The sequence below is a fragment of the Schistocerca piceifrons genome, chromosome 9 (genome assembly GCF_021461385.2).
Source record: "Schistocerca piceifrons isolate TAMUIC-IGC-003096 chromosome 9, iqSchPice1.1, whole genome shotgun sequence".
In the NCBI taxonomy this organism is placed as follows: Eukaryota; Metazoa; Arthropoda; class Insecta; order Orthoptera; family Acrididae; genus Schistocerca; species Schistocerca piceifrons.
In genome coordinates, this window is record NC_060146.1 from 218,201,437 (window position 1) to 218,223,985 (window position 22,549).

At 43.7% G+C, this 22,549-nt stretch overlaps 1 protein-coding gene across 1 annotated transcript in view; it reads right to left on the reverse strand.

The window, feature by feature from the left end:
• LOC124717082 (4-coumarate--CoA ligase-like) overlaps window positions 1–22,549 on the reverse strand; it is a 110,576-nt gene that overhangs the window by 21,069 nt on the left and 66,958 nt on the right. Inside the window, exons 5-7 of the mRNA XM_047243779.1 lie at window positions 21,418–21,581; window positions 15,624–15,798; window positions 6,878–7,050 (exon numbers count right to left, since the gene is read on the reverse strand). Coding sequence (XP_047099735.1) covers window positions 6,878–7,050; window positions 15,624–15,798; window positions 21,418–21,581 — 512 coding nt within the window. The remainder of the gene's footprint in view (window positions 1–6,877; window positions 7,051–15,623; window positions 15,799–21,417; window positions 21,582–22,549) is intronic.

A 22,549-nucleotide genomic window follows, 5' to 3' on the forward strand; every position in this document is an offset into this window, starting at 1 on the left:
CCATAGGCAAAATGTGAGAACACGCGAGGCAGTACTTGCCTCAGAAGACGGACTGAGCGACTGCAAATCTATATTTGTAGTATTTGTAGATTTGGAGAAAGCTTTTGCCACTGTTGACTGGACTACACTCTTTCGAATCACGAAGGTAGATGGAGTAAAATACAGGGAGCGAAAGGTTGAAAGGTTGTTGTGTGAGAAGTGGCAGTTTTGTCTGAGATATTAACCACAGATAACACTTTTTCTGAGCGCATGTATGAAGGAGATTCTCTGGATTCCAAAGATTATGCAGTTGTTAAGTAGTCAGTCCACAGGAAACAGGGGCACTACGCTGTCAGGCGTACTTGGAAGCAGATGTGTGACCTGGTAGGGAGGTCTAATTTAGGAATTCTGTCACTGTAATTTTGAGGATGTTTAAAAATGTAATTTTCCATATGAGCTAGCTTTGCAGAAAATGGGACATCGCATTTAGGGAACATTTTCAGTTTTGGTTTATAAATTTTCGTAATTCGCATTGTTTGACTTTTAAGGTGCCTTTGTTTCATTATCTAGTAAATACATGGCTCCAGGTAAGGAACACATCACTCTTTACCTCTTTTCATTTTCAAGTGCTGCATATAAATTTTATTTAAACAATTAAATTTTGTGAGAGTTTTATGGAAGAGCTAACTTTGTAAACTTACTACTTTTTTCCAAACTATAACAATTTGCCGGCAATAATGTCCAATGATGTAGGTATGTATGTTCACATTTCCTAATTTAGTTAACGAATATATTCGACATTAAGCTTCCACATCGCACTTGCTGTCCAAGGGTTCCAGAAATTTCTGTCGCACTCCTGGCTCTTCAGTCGGCATTAGGATGCACTCCAGATCTGATCCCAGTGTCGAACACGCTCTCGCATCTTCCGCATTTTTTTTTGGTATGTTTTTTGTATCAAACTGGGTGACTGTTATTTATTTCACAGCATATGTCAATAAATGAATGGTAATCGTATCCCGAAATGTTATTTAAAGTGGATTAGCTCCCATAAAACAGATCACAGCCACACAGTTGGACCGTTTGCATCTCTAAACGATTCCAATATGCTATGAGATTTGCTACAAGGGACTACATCTGTGAGAACATTGCACAAAATATGTGGGAGGAAGTTTTACGCGCTGATCCATTGAGGTAACCGAGAGTTATCTTAAAACTTGCAGTTTCCAGTGAATAATATCGACCAGTCATACTGCAAGATGTCTATATCACCTAATGCAAACTCGTAGCTACACCAAGAAATATTTGTGGAGGTTTAGTACCACCAGAGGATCTTGCAAGTTTGCAGGATGTGTGTACATGATTAGTGTTAACATTAATGAACAGGTCATTTTTTGGTCCTACTCATGCCCTCATGCAACTAGACGTAAAAACTAGTTCTTTTTAAGTAAACATTAACACTTTAGATGGGTGGTTTAGCATTGTAGCGATTTTGTTAACCTTGTAGAATTTACAGAAGCTGTTATTTTGTGAGAAAGACTTACTTTACTGGTGTGATTCTCAGCAATTCATTAGCTAATGTAAATATGTTTTTCTCTTTTATGTTCCTATATGAGTGGATCTCTTTCCACCCAATTCCAAGTTCCATACATTGTCTAGAAAGTGTATGCTCTAGAAATCTGTAGATCAAGAATTAAAATAAAAAAGAAAGTTGTGCACTGTTGAAGCTTCCTAGTACATATTAAAAAGAATAATAATAGCCAAATATTAAACATCTTTTTTGTTTTTAAGTAGTTTGTACTAAAGTTGCTTGTAGAAAAGAATAACTGTTATTGTGTTGAGTTCTTTGGATAAAGGTATGTGGTGCTTGATAATGAAACTAAAGTCCTCAATCTACAGACTACACTAACAACTAATGTCAATAAAGAGTCACCCCAAAAGTGCTATTATAAAATCAAAATGACTGAAAACAAAATATTTGTAGTAAAATAAGTACTTATTATTATAACATTTCTCTATGTCTTAAACAATGAAATGTAAAGTCTTTGATTAAAAATTAAAAATAAAAATCTGGCGCAAAACATGAGTAACACTTATTCTCACATACAAGATAAACAGCACTGAATTAGCAACAAAGTGCAAATGTTATCAATTTAATCAGTACTGAAACCAAAAGATACGCAACATTGCAAGTACAGGACATTTCAAAATGAATATAGCGATGAAATACGGCTATGGCTATTTAATGCATAGCGATCCATCGGTAAGAATTGCAGAGAATGTGAAAGCAAGTTCAAAATTTAATTGAATATTACCTTGTCTCACCGAAAAGTAATGATTTCTCTTCCGATGTCAGCATAAGACTTATACTGTCCGTTTTTCTTCACTAAGCTAAGTGTTTCAACAAAAATTTGCTGGAAATGTTTGATTAATGGCCAACGCCACAGCCTGGTAAAGAATTCAAGGACGTAATTCTTCAGTAAGATGGAGCACCACTAAGTGGGGCTATGGAGGTTTGCACATTTTCAACCAACATCTTCGAAACCACTAGATCGGTTATACCAAATATGATGATACTGTGTTCTGTTCTCGACACCTGACACCAACTGATTTTTCTTTAGAGAGAGAGAACGTAAGGGAATGTTAAAAAAAGTACTTTCTTTAAACGTGATGTATATGACCCTATGACAACTAAGCGATAATCCGTTTTACACCTTAATTTCTGAAACATATGTGGAGTCATCGAATCGAAGACATCAGAAATGTGTATGCAGTTTTAGAATTGTTTTTGGTGAAGGAGGCACATACACATGGTTTTTCACATAAATTGATAAAAAGAAATCCATAGGTTTCAGGTACGGATATGTAGGTGACCAACAGCAGAATACAGCATCGTCGTATCCACAAACACCGATCCAACAGTTTAAAGCCGTTGTTTTAAAAATTTGCGAACCTGTCTACTTCAAAGTGGAGAGTGCTCTATCTTGCTGAAAGATGTAATCCGTGAAATCCGCACCAATATGTTGGATCAGCCATTGCTCAAGTATGTTACTGAAGTACATGACTGACTAAACAAGAGGGACTGTACAATTTTTATGAGGACATCGCACAGAGCACATTAAGTTTCTGTGAGTCACCCTGACGTTTAGTTACACACGAAGACTTTTCTGTGCCCCCTACTCGAATGTTGTCACTTCTATGGAAGGATGTCTCAGCACTAAAAATGAGACATGCAGCAAATGCTATTTCCTTCACAATTTCCAACATTTTCATAGCGTAATAGACGTAAACTAGCCCAATAAAACTTATAAAGTTTCAAGATTCGGCTTTATCCCATTCCTGCCTTGTAGGAATTTGATGAATTCATGCACTGTCATCCTTTTGGAACGTCTATGTACCTCTGCTGTAGAACAGGAAATTCCTTGGTTATGGTAGTCCAGTATCTCTGCCACGTAAGAAGGAAAAAATTCGACAGTCTGTCGTATTGTTGCGTTGCTCCCTTCGACCATAAATATAATAGACTGGCCGTGACGTCATTTTCGTGGCTCCAACATCTCTGGGCTAAAGTCACGTGAATGTTGGCAAAACATGGTTGTTTCGTGTTGCGCTTATGGCTGTACTCAGCGTTTTGTCGGGGGAAATGGCATTACATTTCACGTGTAAGTGTTCCTATGACAGTGCAGATGCGTTTATTGAAATCTGCTGACGTGACTTTTATATGTTTTTTACACTTGAAATAGACTATCACGTAAATTAAAGTGTTGAAAGTGATGCCTGTAAAGTCAGACTCATATTACATTTTGGAAAGTTTCTGTGATACTTCGGTTACAGAAGTAAGTATAGCTGTTTCTCGTTCCTACTCATAGGTTCCCTAAGGATGAAAACCGAAGGCAGCTTTGGTGGATACAGGCCCTGAAACGCATAAACTTTAAGCCATCTGCACATACGCGCCTTTTTGTATATACAAGTGAAATTATAAGAAGGTAAGAGCACCTATAGTCAACACATGAAGAGAATTTTTTTGTACCTTCTAATACTATTAAATAAATGTAGGCTCCAAAATAATTTTCTGAAACTTCAATGTCTCACCTTTCATCTAAAATATCATTTTTTTTAAACTGATAGTTTAAACTTTTGTAAAAATAGTAGGAACTGAACCTTTGAAGTGCACTTAAAATTGATACTCTAAAATGGACCTGCTCCTAATTTTGGCACCTATAGTTGAAATAATTCCCATATCCCATTTTCTTTTATAAGTGACTAGAGCTCAAAACGCGGCGAATCCAATGTTTAAAGTTTTGACACGAGCCCACTCTTACTGTTTAAAAGAATTTTAACGACATTTTACTTTAATTGATAGTTTATAGTAATTTCGCCCCACTGCCCACCAGAGCGGCGTTCGATGTATTTGTTAGATTTTATAAATGGTACTGTGAACAAATCCAAGTCAAATGTAGTTCTGACATAATTTTTCGCAAATAAAAAATTAATTTTTGTTGGAAGCGTTTGGCAGTCAACTGAGAAATGTGGGTAAAATACGATACAAACATAGGATGGCAGACCGCTGGTTTGAAATCCCGCCACGTTTTGCCAACAGTCACGTGGTTTATGTTGGTGCCACACCAGCCCTATAGCTTCTGCACAGCAAGGCCAGTCTACTAGTATCTATGGTCGAAGGTTGCTCCATAGAGTAGACATATCTCTGGAGTGAGCATTCAGATGCGCAGAATTGATTTTGTGTTGTCTACATACATTGCCACCGTCGATAGTGTAGGTTTATGTGTAAAGCATCCTGTAAATTTTGAATGTCATCATATCGCTAGTACAGACAGATTCCCTTCGTAAGTGCTGTGGATTTGGTATAAGCGTCCTGCAGACACTATAATAATTTGCACTTAATAGCTGAAATAAAGTGGGCTCTTATCTTTGAAGAACAAAATGAATGGGCATCACGTAACAGCACCGTCAGGTTTGCATGCATTTACACTGTCCGTCATGTCACGTCATTTCACTTAGCCCAGTACCGTACGTTGAAAATAGGGTTATAAATCACCATCTGTGGCACAAAAAGTCGGAGTATAGTAGAATTGAGAAAGTAACAACGAGAACGTTTCATAATGGCCAAACCAAACTTCGTAACATATGAAAGTGCTGAGAAGTGAAACAACGTTTCATAATATCGACATTTATTTACTGGAAAAACGATATACATACAAAAATCTCAAACAATAGCTACAAAGAAATAAATAGAGCCTGTTTATCTTTTCCATTACCTGTTTTTCTTACATAAGTAATAGCGTCATAAACAACTGTATATTTCTCCTTCGTTATAGCTGACCTTTTGACTTAAATGCTATTAAAAGGAAATTGCTTTGTTAGTTATGTTCTCAATTATTATATGCTTTGTGGGAGTCAGCTCCATTTTGTTATTGTAAAACCTAAGTAATTTTCGCTTTCAGATACCTGATCTTGCATAATAATAAATTGAAGATAAATAAATAAATTGAAGATTAAGACGACTCAAAAGCACAAAATCTAGTACTATAACATGAGAGAGTGGCGAAAATAGGTTAACTTACGTTGTTGGAAGACGACGATACCGTCAAAACTTTCTACTCGAGATGTGGTGTGATTGTCCGTGATGGCCTTTGTGAATGCCGCCATTTGAAATGCATTGTGAAATATTTCTACGTGACATGAATTAACGTGACGTGACAGCCAATGTGAATTGGTCATCAACAACATCGTCCTGAGATCACGTGACAAGTCCTGCTTAATGTCGATAACGTGCGCAGAACGCATTGCTCACTCCAGGGATATTTCTACTTTGTGGTGTTCATTTCGTCATAAGAGTTTACACACATACAGAACCTGCTAAACGTGAGTGTTGTCAGTTTTGAAGTTCGTAATATGGTTTCGTATCGTTTCAGTTAAGGTAAAATGATATTTCTAATGCAGTAAGTAAATAACACGGTTAGATACGATTATTGCACCGTGACTGGACTCAGCATTGCCACTTTCGTTTTGTACATAAATTAAAACAATTAAATGTATTACAGTGAATTACTCTATTTTTTGTTGCTATGGTATTATTCTCTCAAATATTACATCTTTTAGTACCATTTTTCACAGTTCGGGTAGGAAAGGGTTAAATGATGTCCCCTCCACCGTGTACTCCACAGTGATTTAAATAGTATAGGCGTAGATGTAGAAATTCATACATTCGCTGTAACCTTCTTGTTTCAATTGCTATCAAATTTGAGTTACGCAGAGTTTAACTTTGGGTTTCATTTTGAGAACACGCCAAACCGCTGTTTGTGGCATCTTTAGCTCCATACTGGCTTTGTAGGTCGATTTCCATGGATTATTTTCAAAGGAAGGCCAGTTCTTTCAACTTTTGTGCAGGTACACGTGGGCTTCCCACAAGCATCCTGTTTCTTCAGACTGCTGATGCCATCTGCGAATGTTGTTAGCATTTGGAGGTGGTCGACTACACCGTAGACGAAATCTTCTGTTCATTATGATGACAGAACGACAATTGTTAAATTCTATCACGCAGAATGCCATTTGTATGGGAGCCACCTTTTTTCTATATGAAATGCAACTTTCTATTTACGCATCACCACGTATGCGCGAGCTTCGGATTCACTGCGCTTGCGCAATGATCTTTATTTTGAACATTTTTTAGATTCTCTGTAATTCTTATCGATGTTTCGCTACGCATATTTCTAGCCGTTTGTAATCACCATATTCATTTTGAATTGCCTTGTATTACTCTTTTACTTCATAAACATACGTTTCACGCCTGTTTTAAAAACTCTACATTGTTATTGACAACTTAGCTCAGAGACGTTGACTCTAATCATTTTATAGGGTATTGCGTTTCATGTCTGTAACATACCTGTGGCCCTTTCACAACAATTTCTCCAGGTTGGTTGGGTCCGAGAACTTCGGAGGTGTCAGTACTTACGACTTTGATCAAAGTGTTTGGTACTGGTTTGCCTACTGTGGTATAGCTCTCGACGTCTCTGTCCGGCAGAATCGTGGTCGGTGAAGTTTCCGTCATACCGTAAGCTGTTAAAAATGAGGGATTGCGTGAGCCTCACTTACACAGTAAAACCATTTCGTGAAATACTATTGTAACTTCACAACTCTAATGATAACACACACACACACACACACACACACACACACACACACACACACACAAACATACACGTGCAGGTAAACATTGAATAAACCCTAATTATGTAGATATAGATCCTGAAATTAGGAAACAGAAAGAATAACTGTTAACAGAATACGTGAGGTGTCTATTTTTAAAAAAAAAAAATCGGACTTATATTGGGCTATAAAAGTGGTCGGGAAACTTCAAAGTCAATTTTCTCGAGAAGTCTTGAGAGCGAGTGGCGAAGTGTTTGGAATTGTAAGGTGGTCGCTTTGAACATCTTCTCTAATATGAAAGTTGCTCGTACGTGCATGTATCAGCTCTGCGAAGATAAGCGTGGACGTCAATTGTACACAATTACTGTGCATAGCATAATGTTCACTCTAGTGTAGCCGACATATTATGTTTCTTGTACCTCACTGGATACAGACGATTTTACTGTATCCACCACTATTTTCTATTGGCTTCGTTTGTGTCATGGAGGGAAGAAAACTAACCGTTTACGTTTGTAAGAAATTTATGTACTGTTTTAATGTTTAAATGAAGGTAATAGTATCAGAAATAAATACACAAGACGCCGCATTTTGCAGGACTAAATTGGTTACAATTTGATGCTTTAACTGAAAAAAAAGTTTGGCGTGAATGTTACTCGAATATCTGCGAGCCTCCATGTCCGTTACCCCAGGTACTGTCTCGTCTCACGGAGATAATGGGGCAACTCCGAGGCATCGCATAATTCATGCTACCTGTTCGTAGCTGAAGAGCAGTTACAGCATTGGCAGAGCTTCGTTTTTTAAATCATATTTCTATTAAACCTACTGACGACACTAGGTTTTGCTAGATACACTTTTGTCTCGAATTGGGATGAGGGATCGCATGCCGACCGCCAAGTGCGGTATTTTTTCTTCACTCAGCATGTTCTGTAAAATAACCTAGAGTTCCTAAGAAGAGTTTTTCGAAACGAGTTTAATAAACTAAAATTTCCGTTTTATGAACTTATTTTTTTGCAAGTGTTTTTGAGGGTACGGAGATAAACTGCGATTGCTGCTAAACAAAGCAATTCATTTTCCGTAATAGAACTTCTCGACGCAGCGGCGCAATACTGGTTGGAGCTGCTTGGCAAACGAGTGACCGATTGCATCAATAACGCATGCAACGGATCGCTGCAATCCGCCGCTCGTGTATGGGGACCCAAAGTACATACAGCAACTTCGTGTACCATCTGTACACATAACCATGGGAGTTCCATATCGGTATGAAGATGGTGTTTCTACGAGGGTGAGTCAAATTAAAACCTTACATTTGTAATAACAAATCGAAATTTCGCGCCGTTATCCTGTAAGTTGGTAAGCGTGCTACAAACAGCGTGCAGAATTGCCTGTAGGTGGCAGCATAGTGCAGATGTACACATACCGTCGCAGCATCAGTATAAAGATGACTGCCCCACTTGCGACTTGCACCATGGAAGAACAGCCTTCTGTTATTCGGTTTTTGCGTAGTGAAATCGACGAATGAAGGTTCAGTATGGTGATGCATGTTTGTCACAGCAGCAAGTCTACGAATGGAGTAGGAATTTCGCAAATGGTGTGACTTCAGTGGAAGATGCTCCTCGTCCAGGTCAGGCACAACGAGTTGTGACTTCACAGAACATTGCAGCAGTTGAAGCCGTAGTGAAGGAAAACCGCCGAGTGACACTGAATGACATTGCAGCATGTCGGCAGATTAGTCATGTGCATGATGTGCTCCAGTTTCACGAAGTAGATGGGTGCTACGGCAGCTGACTCCTGAAGTGAGAGAATGACGTGTTGATGCCTGTAAAGAACTTCATCGGCTCTTTGAACGAGAAGGTGATGGCTTCCTTGCAAAAATCGTTACTGGGGACGAAACCTGGGTTCACCTCCACCAACCGGAAACGAAGAGAGCGAGCAAGGAATGGCGCCATTCCTCATCACCAAAACCAAAGAAGTTTCGAACTGAACCATCAGCAGGGAAGGTTATGCTGACTCTCTTTTGGGACGAAAAAGGCGTCATTTTGGAGCATTACATGCCTAGAGAGACCAGGGACCACTGTCACCAGTGCATCATACACAGATTTCCTAAAAAATCATCTGCGGCCTGCAATCAAATCAAAGCGACGTGGATTGCTGTCAGCAGGTGTCCTTTTGCAATATGACAATGCAAGGCCCCACACTGCCCGTACAACAGTTTCAACAATCGCAGACCTGCATTTTGAGTGTCTTCCTCATCCACCATACTCACCAGACCTTGCCCCAAGTGATTTCCAAATGTTGGGACCACTCAAAGACGCTATGTAAGGAAAGAAGTTCCGTTCTGATGAAGAGGTACGCCATGCGGTGCATGAGTGGTTGCGCGGACTACCAAAAGAATTTTTTTCTAAAGCAATTTATGCACTTTGTAAGCGCTGGAGGACTTGCATTGATTGTGGGGAAGATTATGTTGAAAAGTTATACGGTTTTGTATCATTTCTGCACAATAAATAATATTTAAAAAATGTTTAAGGTTTTCATTTGACTCACCCTCGTATAACAGAAACTAATTACCAGAAAAATTACGATTGGTTGCGATCTAGACTGACCGTTTATGTCAGTAAATTTTTTCAGTATATGTGACGGCATTTTCGGTATAGAGTGTAATGGATAATAAGTGCAGATATTTCTACTAACGACTGAGGACAGTGTACTGAACAACATTACACCAGTATTTACGTCAATTACAGACTCATAATTATGATTGTTACAAGTTGTGCGTTTTTTGGCTTGGTTAGTACGTTCATTAATGCTTATTTTTACCTGGGCAACAGGTCAGGTGTTGCCCCGAGCTGCGGGTCAGGTGTCGAAGTGTAGATGCGTGGCCGCACAACGGTTAGCCTATACTGACAGGCGTAGTCCACTTAGAGGTGCAGTCACGACCATGCAGAAAACGTCACGTCGGAAGGTTTGTCACGTGTTTGTGGAAATCGACGCAAAGAAAAAACGACGTCAGAGAATTTTATACAGGGTGTTCATAATTAAAGTTCCAGTTTCAAGACAGCGTAGGAAGAGAAACACTGGTCCGAATAATGTCAAATTAGAACAGCATATTATTGACTGTTGGGGAAACGTCATGGAACAAAAAAAAGAGAAACTAAAATATGACCAGTGGATGGCGCTGTAAGCGGAGCACACGGCTATTCCCCAGTTTGTGTTCGAGACGCCCTGCATGTCTGTCACCATGCAGGATAGCTTGCTGCTGGTAAAGCTCTTTTACGAGAACGATCACAGTGCGCCAGTAGCTCTGCAGAAGTTCCGGACACTCAGGTGTACGAAAAAAGGCATTGTCCGACATTTGCTAAGGGTTTGGAGAACATGATTACAAAATTCGAAAGAGACAGGCTCTTGTCAAATGCCGTATGACGGAGGGAGGAAAGCAGTTCCGTTCGACGTCTATCGAAGATGTGGGCACTGAATTACAGGAGGGGTCGAGCGGAGGTGTGCAAACGAGCAGTGCACAGGAAATTGTCCGAACGTTGGAGATGCCTATGAGCACTGTGCACACAATCCTATGAAACATCCGGCATTGCTGTCCATACGAAATCACCCATGTTCAGCAGTTGGTTCCTGCTTACTTCCTAGCAAGACAAACGTTCGTTGTGGAACTTCCTGTTCACATGGAAGTGGGCAATTAATGACAATGGCACATTGTGTGGACAGAAGAAGCCCATTTCCACGTCCAAGGACATGTCATTATGCGGAATTGCGAAGTACGGGCAACGGAAAATCCGCACGCACATCAATCGACAGGTACCACTTTCATTCTGCAAAGGTGATACGGGTTGACGCCATCATTTATAGCAGGCACTGATAACAGCTATGAGAGTCTTCAGTGCACCAACGTCGTTCCAAACCTTCAACATCTTGCATATGTATGATTATTTTTATGCAAGATGGCGCCCCTCCTGCATAGCCATTGACGCGGCTGCTGCAGAGGCAGTTCGGTAATGCTGGAACTATCAGCCGTCATTTCCCTACAGCTTGGCCGTCCAGATCTTCTGATCTTCATCCGTGGAACTTTTGGCTGCGGCGTTATATGAAAGATGTTGTGTTCAGTGCTCTAATTACGAACGCAGCCGAATCGAAGGCACGCTTTGTGCAGCGCGTCCCGACCGTGACCTCAGAGACACTCCGATCTGTTGTGGAACATGCTGTACCTCGATTTCAACTTGTGGCAGAAAACACTGGACAGCATGTTGAGCATGTCTTGCTCCAGTCTCATGACAGTTGGAAACCGCTGTCACTTTGCTTTTTATGTAGTTTTTGACTACAGGACTATTAGAAAGCGAAGTCAGTTTGCTCTTTATGCGGTTTTTGAGTTGAGGACCATTAAAAACCGATCTTTCCGAACCAATGTGGTACCACCTAGCCCTGGTGGATTGGCTTACCTAACTAACATCGCCACAACTGTTGACTGGCGAACTTCAGCAGTCATGGACATCAAACTGTACGAATTTCGTAATAAGGTAACTTAAACCGTATGTAATGCATACGTACTTTCCCTTCACGTGTTTAAGCCAAGTATTAGGCACATTTATGCGATGAGTAATGCTCAGTAGCAGCCAGGCTACATGAATGTTTATCAACTAAGCGTCAGCAAGGAGCATAACAGATGAAATCATAGGAGGCAGTGTTGTGCAAATGGCTCTGAGCACTATGGGACTTAACATCTGAGGTCATCAGTCCCCTAGAACTTAGAACTACTTAAACCTAACTAACCTAAGGACATCACGCACATCCATACCCGAGGCAAGATTCGAACCTGCGACCGTAGCGGTCACAGGGTTCCAGACTGAAGCGCCTAGAACCGCTCGGCCACACCGGCCGGCAGTGTTGTGCAACCTTAGTAGGGACAAGATCCGACAATTCGGGAGTAGGATCTTACAATCTGAGACAGTGTTCCGAGACAAACTTCCGTCACAATGTCCGCAAACTTGACGTGAGATCCGTCTAGCAACAGCGATCTGAACGCCCAACGCCGATTGGCTGAAACGAGAGAAGTGTCCTTATTCCTTATTGGCTGATGGAGAAAGGGGGGGGTCTCTCTTGTTCATCGGGAAGACAGGGCGGGTTAGTCGCGAGGAGCCACTGAATACGCACGGTCGAGTAACCGGGACCACTCTAAAAAAAACGGTCGCGAGTACATATTTCACCAGTTAAACAAGCTAGAAAGCGAAGCTATTAGTTGCATCAAATGGCTCTGAGCACTATGGGACTTAACATCTAAGGTCATCAGTCCCCTAGAACTTAGAACTACTTAAACCTAACTAACCTAAGGACATCACACAACACCCAGCCATCACGAGGCGGAGAAAATCCCTGACCCCGCCGGAAATCGAACCCGGGAACCCGGGCGTGGGAAGCGAGAACGCTACCGCACGACCACGAGCTGCGGGCAGCTATTAGTTATCAGAACGCCACGTGTCGTGGGCAGCGTCTATCTTGATGTAAAGTCAGAAATCGGTGTTAAACTGTGTAAAGGGTCGCCTTATTGCAAATGCTGATTCTGTGACGTGTGTGACAAAGCAGTTTCTGTATAAAACGAAGTATAGTACAAACGTTGTTGACAATTAACAACTGGCGTGCTTAAACATCCACTCCAGTAGGATCACCACCTACATGGAATCTGGCGACTGAGCGCTACTACTGTGCGACGAGGGACTTACCGAAGGCGCCGGCCGGTGTGGCCGACCGGTTCTAGGTGCTTCAGTCTGGAACCGCGCGATCGCTATGGTCGCAGGTTCGAATCCTGCCTCGGGCATGGATGTGTGTGATGTCCTTAAGTTAGTTAGGTTCTATGGGACTGATGACCTCGGCTGTTAAGCCCCATACTGCTCAGAGCCATTTGAACCATTTTTGAACTTACCGAAGCAGCAAGACACCAGGTTAGTGATACCGCCCAGAGGAATACTTCCTTCTCGGTACAATGCCACTGAGGGTGTTGTACATAGCCATTGTACTGCCATTCATCTGCCATTCATAGCCGACGCCATTTACGTTAAGACACTTACAGCGCCGTCTATTGATAAAATTTTCGTTAATTTTTTTTGTTTGTTCCATGACGTTTCCCCTGGGTCAATAACATACTGTTCAAATTTGACGTCATTCTAAGCAGTGTTTCTCTTTGTACGGTGTTTATGGATAGCCTGTATATTGACATTGCGGTCACGTACACTGAAAACTTTTATTGAGAATGAGAACGACCGCGGAAGCCTACGCTTCAGGTTGTCTGCGTGTTTTGTTAGAAAAAGATCAATAATGAAAGAGACGGATAATTTCTAGCAATTTCATGTAGTGGTCGTAAGTTTCTGTTACGTTACATCAGAACCAGATTTCATGACCTTGCGTAGTAGTTTTCGTCTGAAGTATTTGTTACTGGATAGGAGAGGTCGAAATCGATATTGGATGTATAGAGGGAACGGCGAGTTCAGTAGAATTACACTGATCAGCTAGAGCGCTACGCCCGCCGACCTACCATCGATATAAACCCGTCCAGGCAATGGCAGCGTCACCCGGCGAGGAATCATTGCTAATCAGACACACGCTCTGTTAATGTAGTAGCACTGAGGGTGCTGCCCGCATGTAGAAAGGGCAAGGCGTGTGATACATGTGAGTTTTACCGAGGGCAGATTGTGATGGCCTGGGTGTTTGTCACGAGAATTTCTGAAACTGCACGACCTGCCGGGTGTTCGAGAAGTGCTGTGTTGTGTGTCTTCAACACGTGGCGAAACCGAGAGGAAATCACATCCAGACGCTGTAGCGTTGGGTGGTCACCCACCGTGAAGGATGTCAGACATCGTAGGCTGGGCAGATTGGTAAAACAGGATAGGCGGCGAACTGTGGCGGTACTGACATCAGACATTAATGCTGGGTGGAATACAAGTGTGTCTGGACACGGGGTGCACCGAACACTCCTAATGATGGGCCCCCGCAGCCGACGACCCATGCATGTGCCAGTGTTAACACCACGACATCGTCAACTACGACTGAAATAGGCACGCGACCATCGGCGCTGCACGTTGGCGCAGTGGCAGAGTGTTGCATGGTCTGATGAGTTCCCATACCTTCTTCAACATGCCAATGGGAGGGCGCGAATTCTTCGTTTTAAAGAAGAACAGCCCGTTAACACCTGTACTGCGGGACGGACAAAAGCTGGCGGCGGATCCATTTTGTTCTGGGGAACATTCACGTGGGCATCAATGGGTCCAGTTCTAATAATTTTTTTTGTGGTATTCAAAATATTTAAAAACCTCTCTCACACCGGCCTGATTTAGCTTCACTGATCAGGATAGTAAAAATATGCGTATGTTAAGGGAATTTTCATTCACAAAGCAGGCTTATCACATTCACACAGTTCAGTACTGTTCTATCCTGATTAAATTGAGCTTAACTTAAATTCCATAAGGCAGTGAAGCAATTTCGAAGTCTCGGTGCGACGAATATTGTCAGTCGATCTCCTGAAAACATTTGTAATAATTATTAACTTTCGGTGATCACATGGGGAAGACCGGAGATCTGCTGGTAAGACCGTGTTAGTCTATTTATTTGAAGTAACTGGATATCTTGAGCATACAAAACGGCAGGTTCGTCCAGTGTAAATCAGACGTTCCCCACTGATCCCGTGCAACACAGCGTAGTAAGCAGACACTGTCAATAATAATCAGTTAAATAATACGCGAACACACTTACTTTAATGTAGTTCATGTATTAAATTCCTTCTCATACAGAATCTCATCAAGACGGCGACTAGCTCAACAATACATACGTATACATCCTCCTTCTTTCACGGCAAATCGGCAAGAAATTCCTTCATTCTTTTCATAAGAGAAAACAGATAGCAGAGAAGCTATTCCATGGAGTAAATGGACGCTCCAAGGAATAATAGGGCTTGAAACTACTTTGCATTGATAATCATCGTATATTTAAGTTTAGGAATCGGTAAGATAAGAAGAGATATTTCGAGATATGTTCTGAGTTATATACTTTATAAAATTTCTGAAAATATCGCGGAGAGACCGCTGCAAGAGACATTACACAGTGGAGTTCGTGCGAGGCACTATGACGGTCAAGGGGTATCGGTTGGTTGGCCACGTACACCCCTTCACGACGGTCATGTATGCAGACGGCAGTGGAAATTTTCAACAAGATAATGCACCGTGTAACAAGACCAGGAATGTGATGGGGTGATTCGACAAACACAGTGGCGAGTTCCAATTGAGGTGCTGCTCCCACAAGTAGCTATATCTGAACCCGATCGAGCACGTCTGGGATGTGATTGGACGTGGCATCAGAGCTCACTGATCCCCTACCAGGAATTTACGGGGATTAGGTGACTTTTGTATGCGGATGTGGTGCCAGATCCGTCCAGTGACCTACCAAAGCCTCAGTGCTTCCACGCTAGTGATATCCTATAGTAGCTTGTGGCTCACTTTGGAAGAACTTGAGGCCGGCGGGCGCCCTCTCGAAGAACCGGGCGATGTCCTTCTCCCCCACTGGGGCGGCGGACGAGATGGCGCGCCGTACCGTCTCCAGGTGGCTCTTCTTTACAGACGGGTTGCCGGCCAGGAACAGCACCATGGGAGGCACCAGGTAGAGCAGCGTCGCCTGCAGAACACACCCAGACAGTGGCCGGCGTCACCTGACTACCTGACACGAGTCACAGCGACCGGAAAGCAGCAGTTCCCACAATAACGCCTTTGGCAGCAACTAAAAGTGGCAACCACTACGGTGGGATTTTTTCGCGCAACGACCTCATTGGTTAAGTTTAATGCTAATTAACTCGGAAACTGCCTGAGGTTTCCAGTTTTTGTCTTAACAGTTATTCCTTAGCGCAGCTGCCCTGCAACACTCATACAAGCTTTACAGACCGTTTCTGACATCCCTGCTACACTACTAGCCATTAAAATTCCTACATCAAGAAGAAATGCAGATGAAAAACGGGTATTCATTGGACCAATATGTTATACTAGAACTGACATGTGATTACATTTTCACGCAATTTGGGTGCATAGATCCTGAGAAATCAGTGTCCAGGACAACCACATCTGACCGTAATAACGGCCTTGATACGCCTGGGCATTGAGTCAAACAGAGCTTGGATGGCGTGTACCGGTACAGCTGCCCTTGCAGCTTCAACACGATACCGCAGTTCATCAAGAGTAATGACTGACGTATTGTGACTAGCCAGTTGCTCGCCCACCATTGACCAGACGTTTTCAATTGGTGAGAGATCTGGAGAATGTGCTGCCCTGGCCAGCAGTCGAACATTTTCTGTATCCAGAAGGGCCCGTACGGGACCTGCAACATGCGGTCGTGCATTATCCTGCTGAAATGTAGGGTTTCGCAGGGATCGAATGAAGGGTACAGCCACGGATCGTAACACATCTGAAATGTAACGTCCACTGTTCAAACTGCCGTCAATACGAACAAGAGGTGACCAAGACGTGCTACCAATGGCACCCAATAGCATCACGCCGGGTGATACGCCAGTATGGCGATGATGAATACACGCTTCCAAATGTGCGTTCACCGCGATGTCGCCAAACACGGATGCGACCATCATGATGCTGTAAACAGAACCTGGATTCATCCGAAAAAGTGACGTTTTGCCATTCGTGCACCCAGGTTCGTCGTTGAGTACACCATCGCAGGCACTCCTGTCTGTGACGCAGCGTCAAGGGTAACCGCAGCCACGGTCTCCGAGCTGATAGTCCATGCTGCTGCAAACGTCGTCGAACTGTTCGTGCAGGTGGTTGTTGTCTTGCAAACGTCCTCATATCTTGATTCGGGGATCGAGACGTGGCTGCACGATCCGTTACAGCCATGCGGATAAGATGCCTGTCATCTCGACTGCTAGTGATAAGAGGCCGTTGGGATCCAGCACGGCGTTCCGTATTACCCTCCTGAACCCAGCGATTCCATATTCTGCTAACAGTCATTGGATCTCGACCAACGCGTGCACCAATGTTGCGGTACGATAAACCGCAATCGCGATAGGCTACAATCCGACCTTTATCAAAGTCGGAAACGTGATGGTACGCATTTCTTCTCCTTACACGAGGCATCACAACAACGTTTCACCAGGCAACGCCGGTCAACTGCTGTTTGTGTATGAGAGATGGTTGGAAAGTTTCCTCATGTCAGCACGTTGTAGGCGTCGCCACCGGCGCCAACCTTGTGTGAATGCTCTGAAAAGCTAATCATTTGCGTACACAGCTTCTTCTTGTCGGTTAAATTTCGCATCTGTAGCACGTCATCTTCGTGGTGTAGCAATTTTCATGGCCAGTAGTGTATATTATGAATAGGAACGGTCCTACGACACTCCCCTGCAGCACACCTGAAATCACTCTTACTTCGGAAGACTTCTCTCCATTGAGAATGACATGCTGCGTTCTGTTACCTAGGAACTCTTCAATCCAATCACACACTATAATGGCGACGTCTTGACCGATTTACACGACTTTCACGCGCTACCTGTTTTGTCTTTCTGTCTCTTCTACAAATTAATGTGAGTAGCACTTATAATATCTGAACAAATGTATCAGAACGGGGGAACACCTATTAGTGGACATTAATGTGAGGTGTTCACACGCTTCGCCTTTATGAAGGCTTGATCTCTGCTGGGGACACTTTCGGCGAGGTGTCTAAATGTCTGTGGAGGGATGGCGGCCCATTTTTCGTGAAGATCAGAAACCAGAGGATGTAGTGAAGCTGGGCACTGGGGTCTGGAGCCAAGTCGACGTTCTGACTCATCTCAGAGATGTTCCCTTGGATTCAGGTTGGGACTCTGGGCAGGCCAGTCTATTTCAGAGGTGTTATTGTCCACAGAAAATTGCCTCAGAGACGCTTCTCTATGATAGGTTTCATTGTCGTACTGATACAAACATTCATCATCTCCAGGATGTTCCTCTTCTTTATGCAGTACCTAACGCCGTAACATGTGTTCGTGTCCTTCCGCGTTTGGGGTTTCCTTAAGCGCAGTAAGAAGATCACACTCTAACCACGAAAAACGCCGCCCAAAATTATAACGCCTCCTCCTCTGTGCTTCACTGTTGGCAATACACATGATGGCAGGTGAAGTTCCCTAGGCATTCGCCAAACCCAAACCCTTCCATTGGTTTGCCGCAGGGCATAACGCGTTTCATCGCTCCAAATCACTCGTTCCCCGCCATCCACTGTCCAGCAGTGCTGCTCTCTACATCACCTCAAGCGTCGGTTAGTACCGACCACAGAAATATGTGGCTCAAGAGCAACTGCTCCACCGTTCTACCCCATTCCTTTGTGGCCCTGTCACATGGCTCATTGTCATCAATGGCTGCAAATGGTCTCCAAGTGGCTGCACATAACCACTTCCTGCCAATGAGCGGTTCAGTTGGACGTGAGTATGTAAACACATCCCACACCATTATGGAACCACCATCATCTTGCACAGTGCCTTGTTGACGACTTGTCTCCATCCCTTCGTGGTGTCCCCACCATCAGCTCTTACCAACTGAAATCGGGACTCGTCTGACGAGGCCACCATTTTCCAGAGTCCAACCGATATGATAACGAGCCTAGGAGAGGAGGCTGCAGGCGATGTGGCCATGTTAGCAGAGGCACTCGCCTCGATCTTCTGCTGCCATAGCCCACTGACGCCAAGTTTCGCCGCGCTGTGCTAATGGATACGTTCGACGTACGCCCCACATTGATCTCCGCGGTTATTTTAAGCAGAATTGCTTGTCTCTTAGCACTGGAAACTCTACGCAAACGCCGCTGCTCTCGGTCGTTAAGTGAAAGCCGTCGGCCACTGCGTTGTCCGTGGTGAGGGGTGAGGCCTGAAATTTGGAACACTCGGTACATTCTTGACACTGTGGATCTGGGAATATCGAATTCCCTAACGACTTTCGAAATGGAATATCCTACGGGTCTAGCTCCAACTACCATTCCGCATTCAAAATCTGTTGATTCCAATCGCGCAGCCGTAGTCACGTCAGAAACCTTTTCGCATGCATCATCTGAGTGCAAATGGCATCTCTGCCAATGCACTGACCTTTTATGTCATGCGTACATGATATTATAGCCATCTCTATACACAAAGTAACTGTTATTGATATAGAGGAAGAAAAGCAATGGAGCAAGGATTGAACCCTGGGGGTAGTTCTGAGATAAAGCATTTCCATGATGAGTTCTTTAATCAATAAACAGCTCGTTTACGTCTATTTTTGAGGTAACTGTCAAAGTACAGTATAGCGCTGTTTGAAAAAATTCAGCTGTTTCATTTTTTAATTAGTATTCCGAAATCAACAGAATCGTTATTGAAATTAAGCAATCTGAAAATGATGTATCCACAACTGTCCATCAAATATATATCAAGTCGTCACTGAGTTTAATAATGCATTTGCTGCGCTATGACGTTTTTAAAAACTGAATTCCCATTTACGTATTATGGATGTCATAAGTACATGAATAATTTTCTCCCATGCAGCTGTGGCCTATGAAACACCTAACTGCCAGGCTGATAAAGCTATACTCTCCTTTAGAAAATTTTGTCAAAAAAAACGGCCCTGATCTCTGATTACACACTGACGTGACAAAAGTTATGGGATAGGGATAAGTATATATATAGATGGCGGTGCGATCGCATACACAAAGTATAGAAGGGCACTGCACTGGTGGCACTGTCATTAACGCGAATTAACAGACTTTGAACACGAATTGGTAGTTGCATCTACAAGCATGGTCAATTTCGGAAATAGTTAGGGCATCCGACATTCCGAGATCCACAGTGTCAACAGTGCGCCCAAATTTCAAATTTCAGGCATTTCCTATCACCACGGACAATGCATTTGACGACCGAGAGCAGCGGCTTTTGCGTAGAGTTGTCAGTGCTGACAGACAAGCAACACTACGTTAAATAACAACAGAAATCAATGTGGGACGTACGGCGAACGTATCGCTTAAGACAGTGCGGCGAAATTTGGCGTTAACGGGGTGTGATAGCAGACGACCGGCGCGAGTGTCTTTGCTAAAAGCACGACATCGCCTGCAGCGCCCCTCTTGGGCTCGTGACCGTCTAGGTTGAATCCTAGACGACTGGAAAACAGTGGCCTCGTCATATGAGCCCCGCTTTCAGTTGGTAAGAGCTGATGGTAGGGTTCGAGTGTGGCACATGGGCCCAAGATGTCAACCAGGCACGGTGCAAGGTGTTGGCGGCTCCATAATGGTGCCGTCGGTGTTCACATGGAATGGACTCGTCCCTGATTATGTCCGGCTACTTGGATACCATTTGCAAACATTCGTGGACTTCCTGTTCCCAAACAACTACGGAATTTTATGGATAACAACGCACCATGTCACTGGGCCAGAACTGTTTGTGGTTGGTTTGAAGAACTTCTCAACTATTCGAGGGATTGATTTGGCCACCCAGACCTCCCAACATCAATCCTATTGAACTCTCATGTGGCTGGTCCCGGCGGAGGTTCGAGTCCTCCCTCGGGCATCGGCGTGTGTGTTTGTCCTTAGGATAATTTAGGTTAAGTAGTGTGTAAGCTTAGGGACTGATGACCTTAGCAGTTAAGTCCCATAAGATTTCACACACATTTTGAACTTTCATGGGACATCATCGAGAGGTCAGTTCGTGCACAAAATCCTGCACCGGAAACAGTTTCACAGTTACGAACGGTTAGAGAGGCAGTATGGCCCATGAGTCCATGCCATGTTCGGCTGCGGCACTAAGCCAGGCAACACGTAACCAATGGCACCCCATACCATCACGCCAGGTGATACACCAGTATGGCGATGACGAATACAAGTTTCCAACGTGCGTTCGCCGCGATGTCGCCAAACATGGATGCGACCATCATGATGCTGTAAACAGGAGATGTCCTGTGACATTAGTCACTTCAGTGTAAGGCATTAGTGACTATGAACGAGGGAACCAGGCCAGTTTTTTCGCTCTTTGATGTTCAAAGTGATTCCTTAGGGTTTAGTTTACGACTCAGGTTTTGTATCTATCAAGGCACTAAATAAAGCTCATCTTCATGTTCTTTGGGCCACTTAGACACTGGTAGGTATTTTCAGCACATAAATCGCATAAAAACATTGCAACGCAAAGAAAATTATGTAAATTATGAGAATCACTGGGCTATGGACTGAACCGTGCAGGCATTTCTAAGAAATAGGATTCTGAGACTTCTCTAATCGCTAAACAGATGCTGTTGGTGTCAGAACGACACGACTCACCTTGTGCTTGGCCAAAACGTCGAGGAAGAGAGCGGGTTCGAACTTGGGCATGCACACCATGGTGGCTCCGGCGCACACCTTCTGCAGCATGATGAGCGCCAGGGCGTACAGGTGGTACATCGGCAGCACCACCGGCACCACGTTTCCCGGCTCGCACACCCCGCCTGCAAAGTGGTGGTGAGTCACTGGTGGGAAAGCCACAACTACTGCAGGCTCTAAAGAGCGCACTTTCTCTGATATTCGAACTACACTACTGGCCATTAAAATTGCTACACCAATAAGAAATAGAGATGATAAACGGGTATTCATTGGACAAATATATTATACTAGAACTGACATGTGATTACATTTTCACGCAATTTGGGTGCATAGATCCTGAGAAATCCGTACCCAGAACAACCACATCTGGCCGTAATAACGGCCTTGATACGCCTGGCCATTGAGTCATACAGAGATTGGATGGCGTGTGCAGGTACAGCTGCCCATGCAGCTTCAACACGGTACCACAGTTCATCAAGAGTAGTGACTGGCATATTGTGACGAGCCAATTGCTCGGCCACCATTTACCAGACGTTTCCAGTTGGTGAGAGATCTGGAGAATGTGCTGGCCAGGGCAGCAGTCGTACATTTTCTGTATGCAAAAAGGCCCGTACAGGACCTGCAACATGCGGTCGTGCATTATCCTGCTGAAATGTAGGGTTTCGCAGGGATCGAATGAGGGGTAGACCCACGGGTCGTAACACATCTGAAATGTAACGTCCACTGTTCAAAGTGCCGTCAATGCGAACAAGAGGTGACCGGGACGTGTAACCAATGGCACCCCATACCATCACGCCGAGTGATACGCCAGTATGCCGATGACGAATACACGCTTTCAATCTGCGTTCACCGCGATGTCGCGAAACACGGATGCGACCATCACGATGCTGTAAACAGAACCTGGATTCATCCGAAAAAATGACTTTTGCCTTTCGTGCACCCAGATTCCTCGTTGAATACACCATCGCAGGCGCTCATGTCTGTGATGCAGCGTCAAGGGTAACCGCAGCCATGGTCTCCGAGATGATAGTCCATGCTGCTGCAAACGTCGTCGAACTGTTCGTGCATATGGTTGTTGTCTTGCAAACGTTCC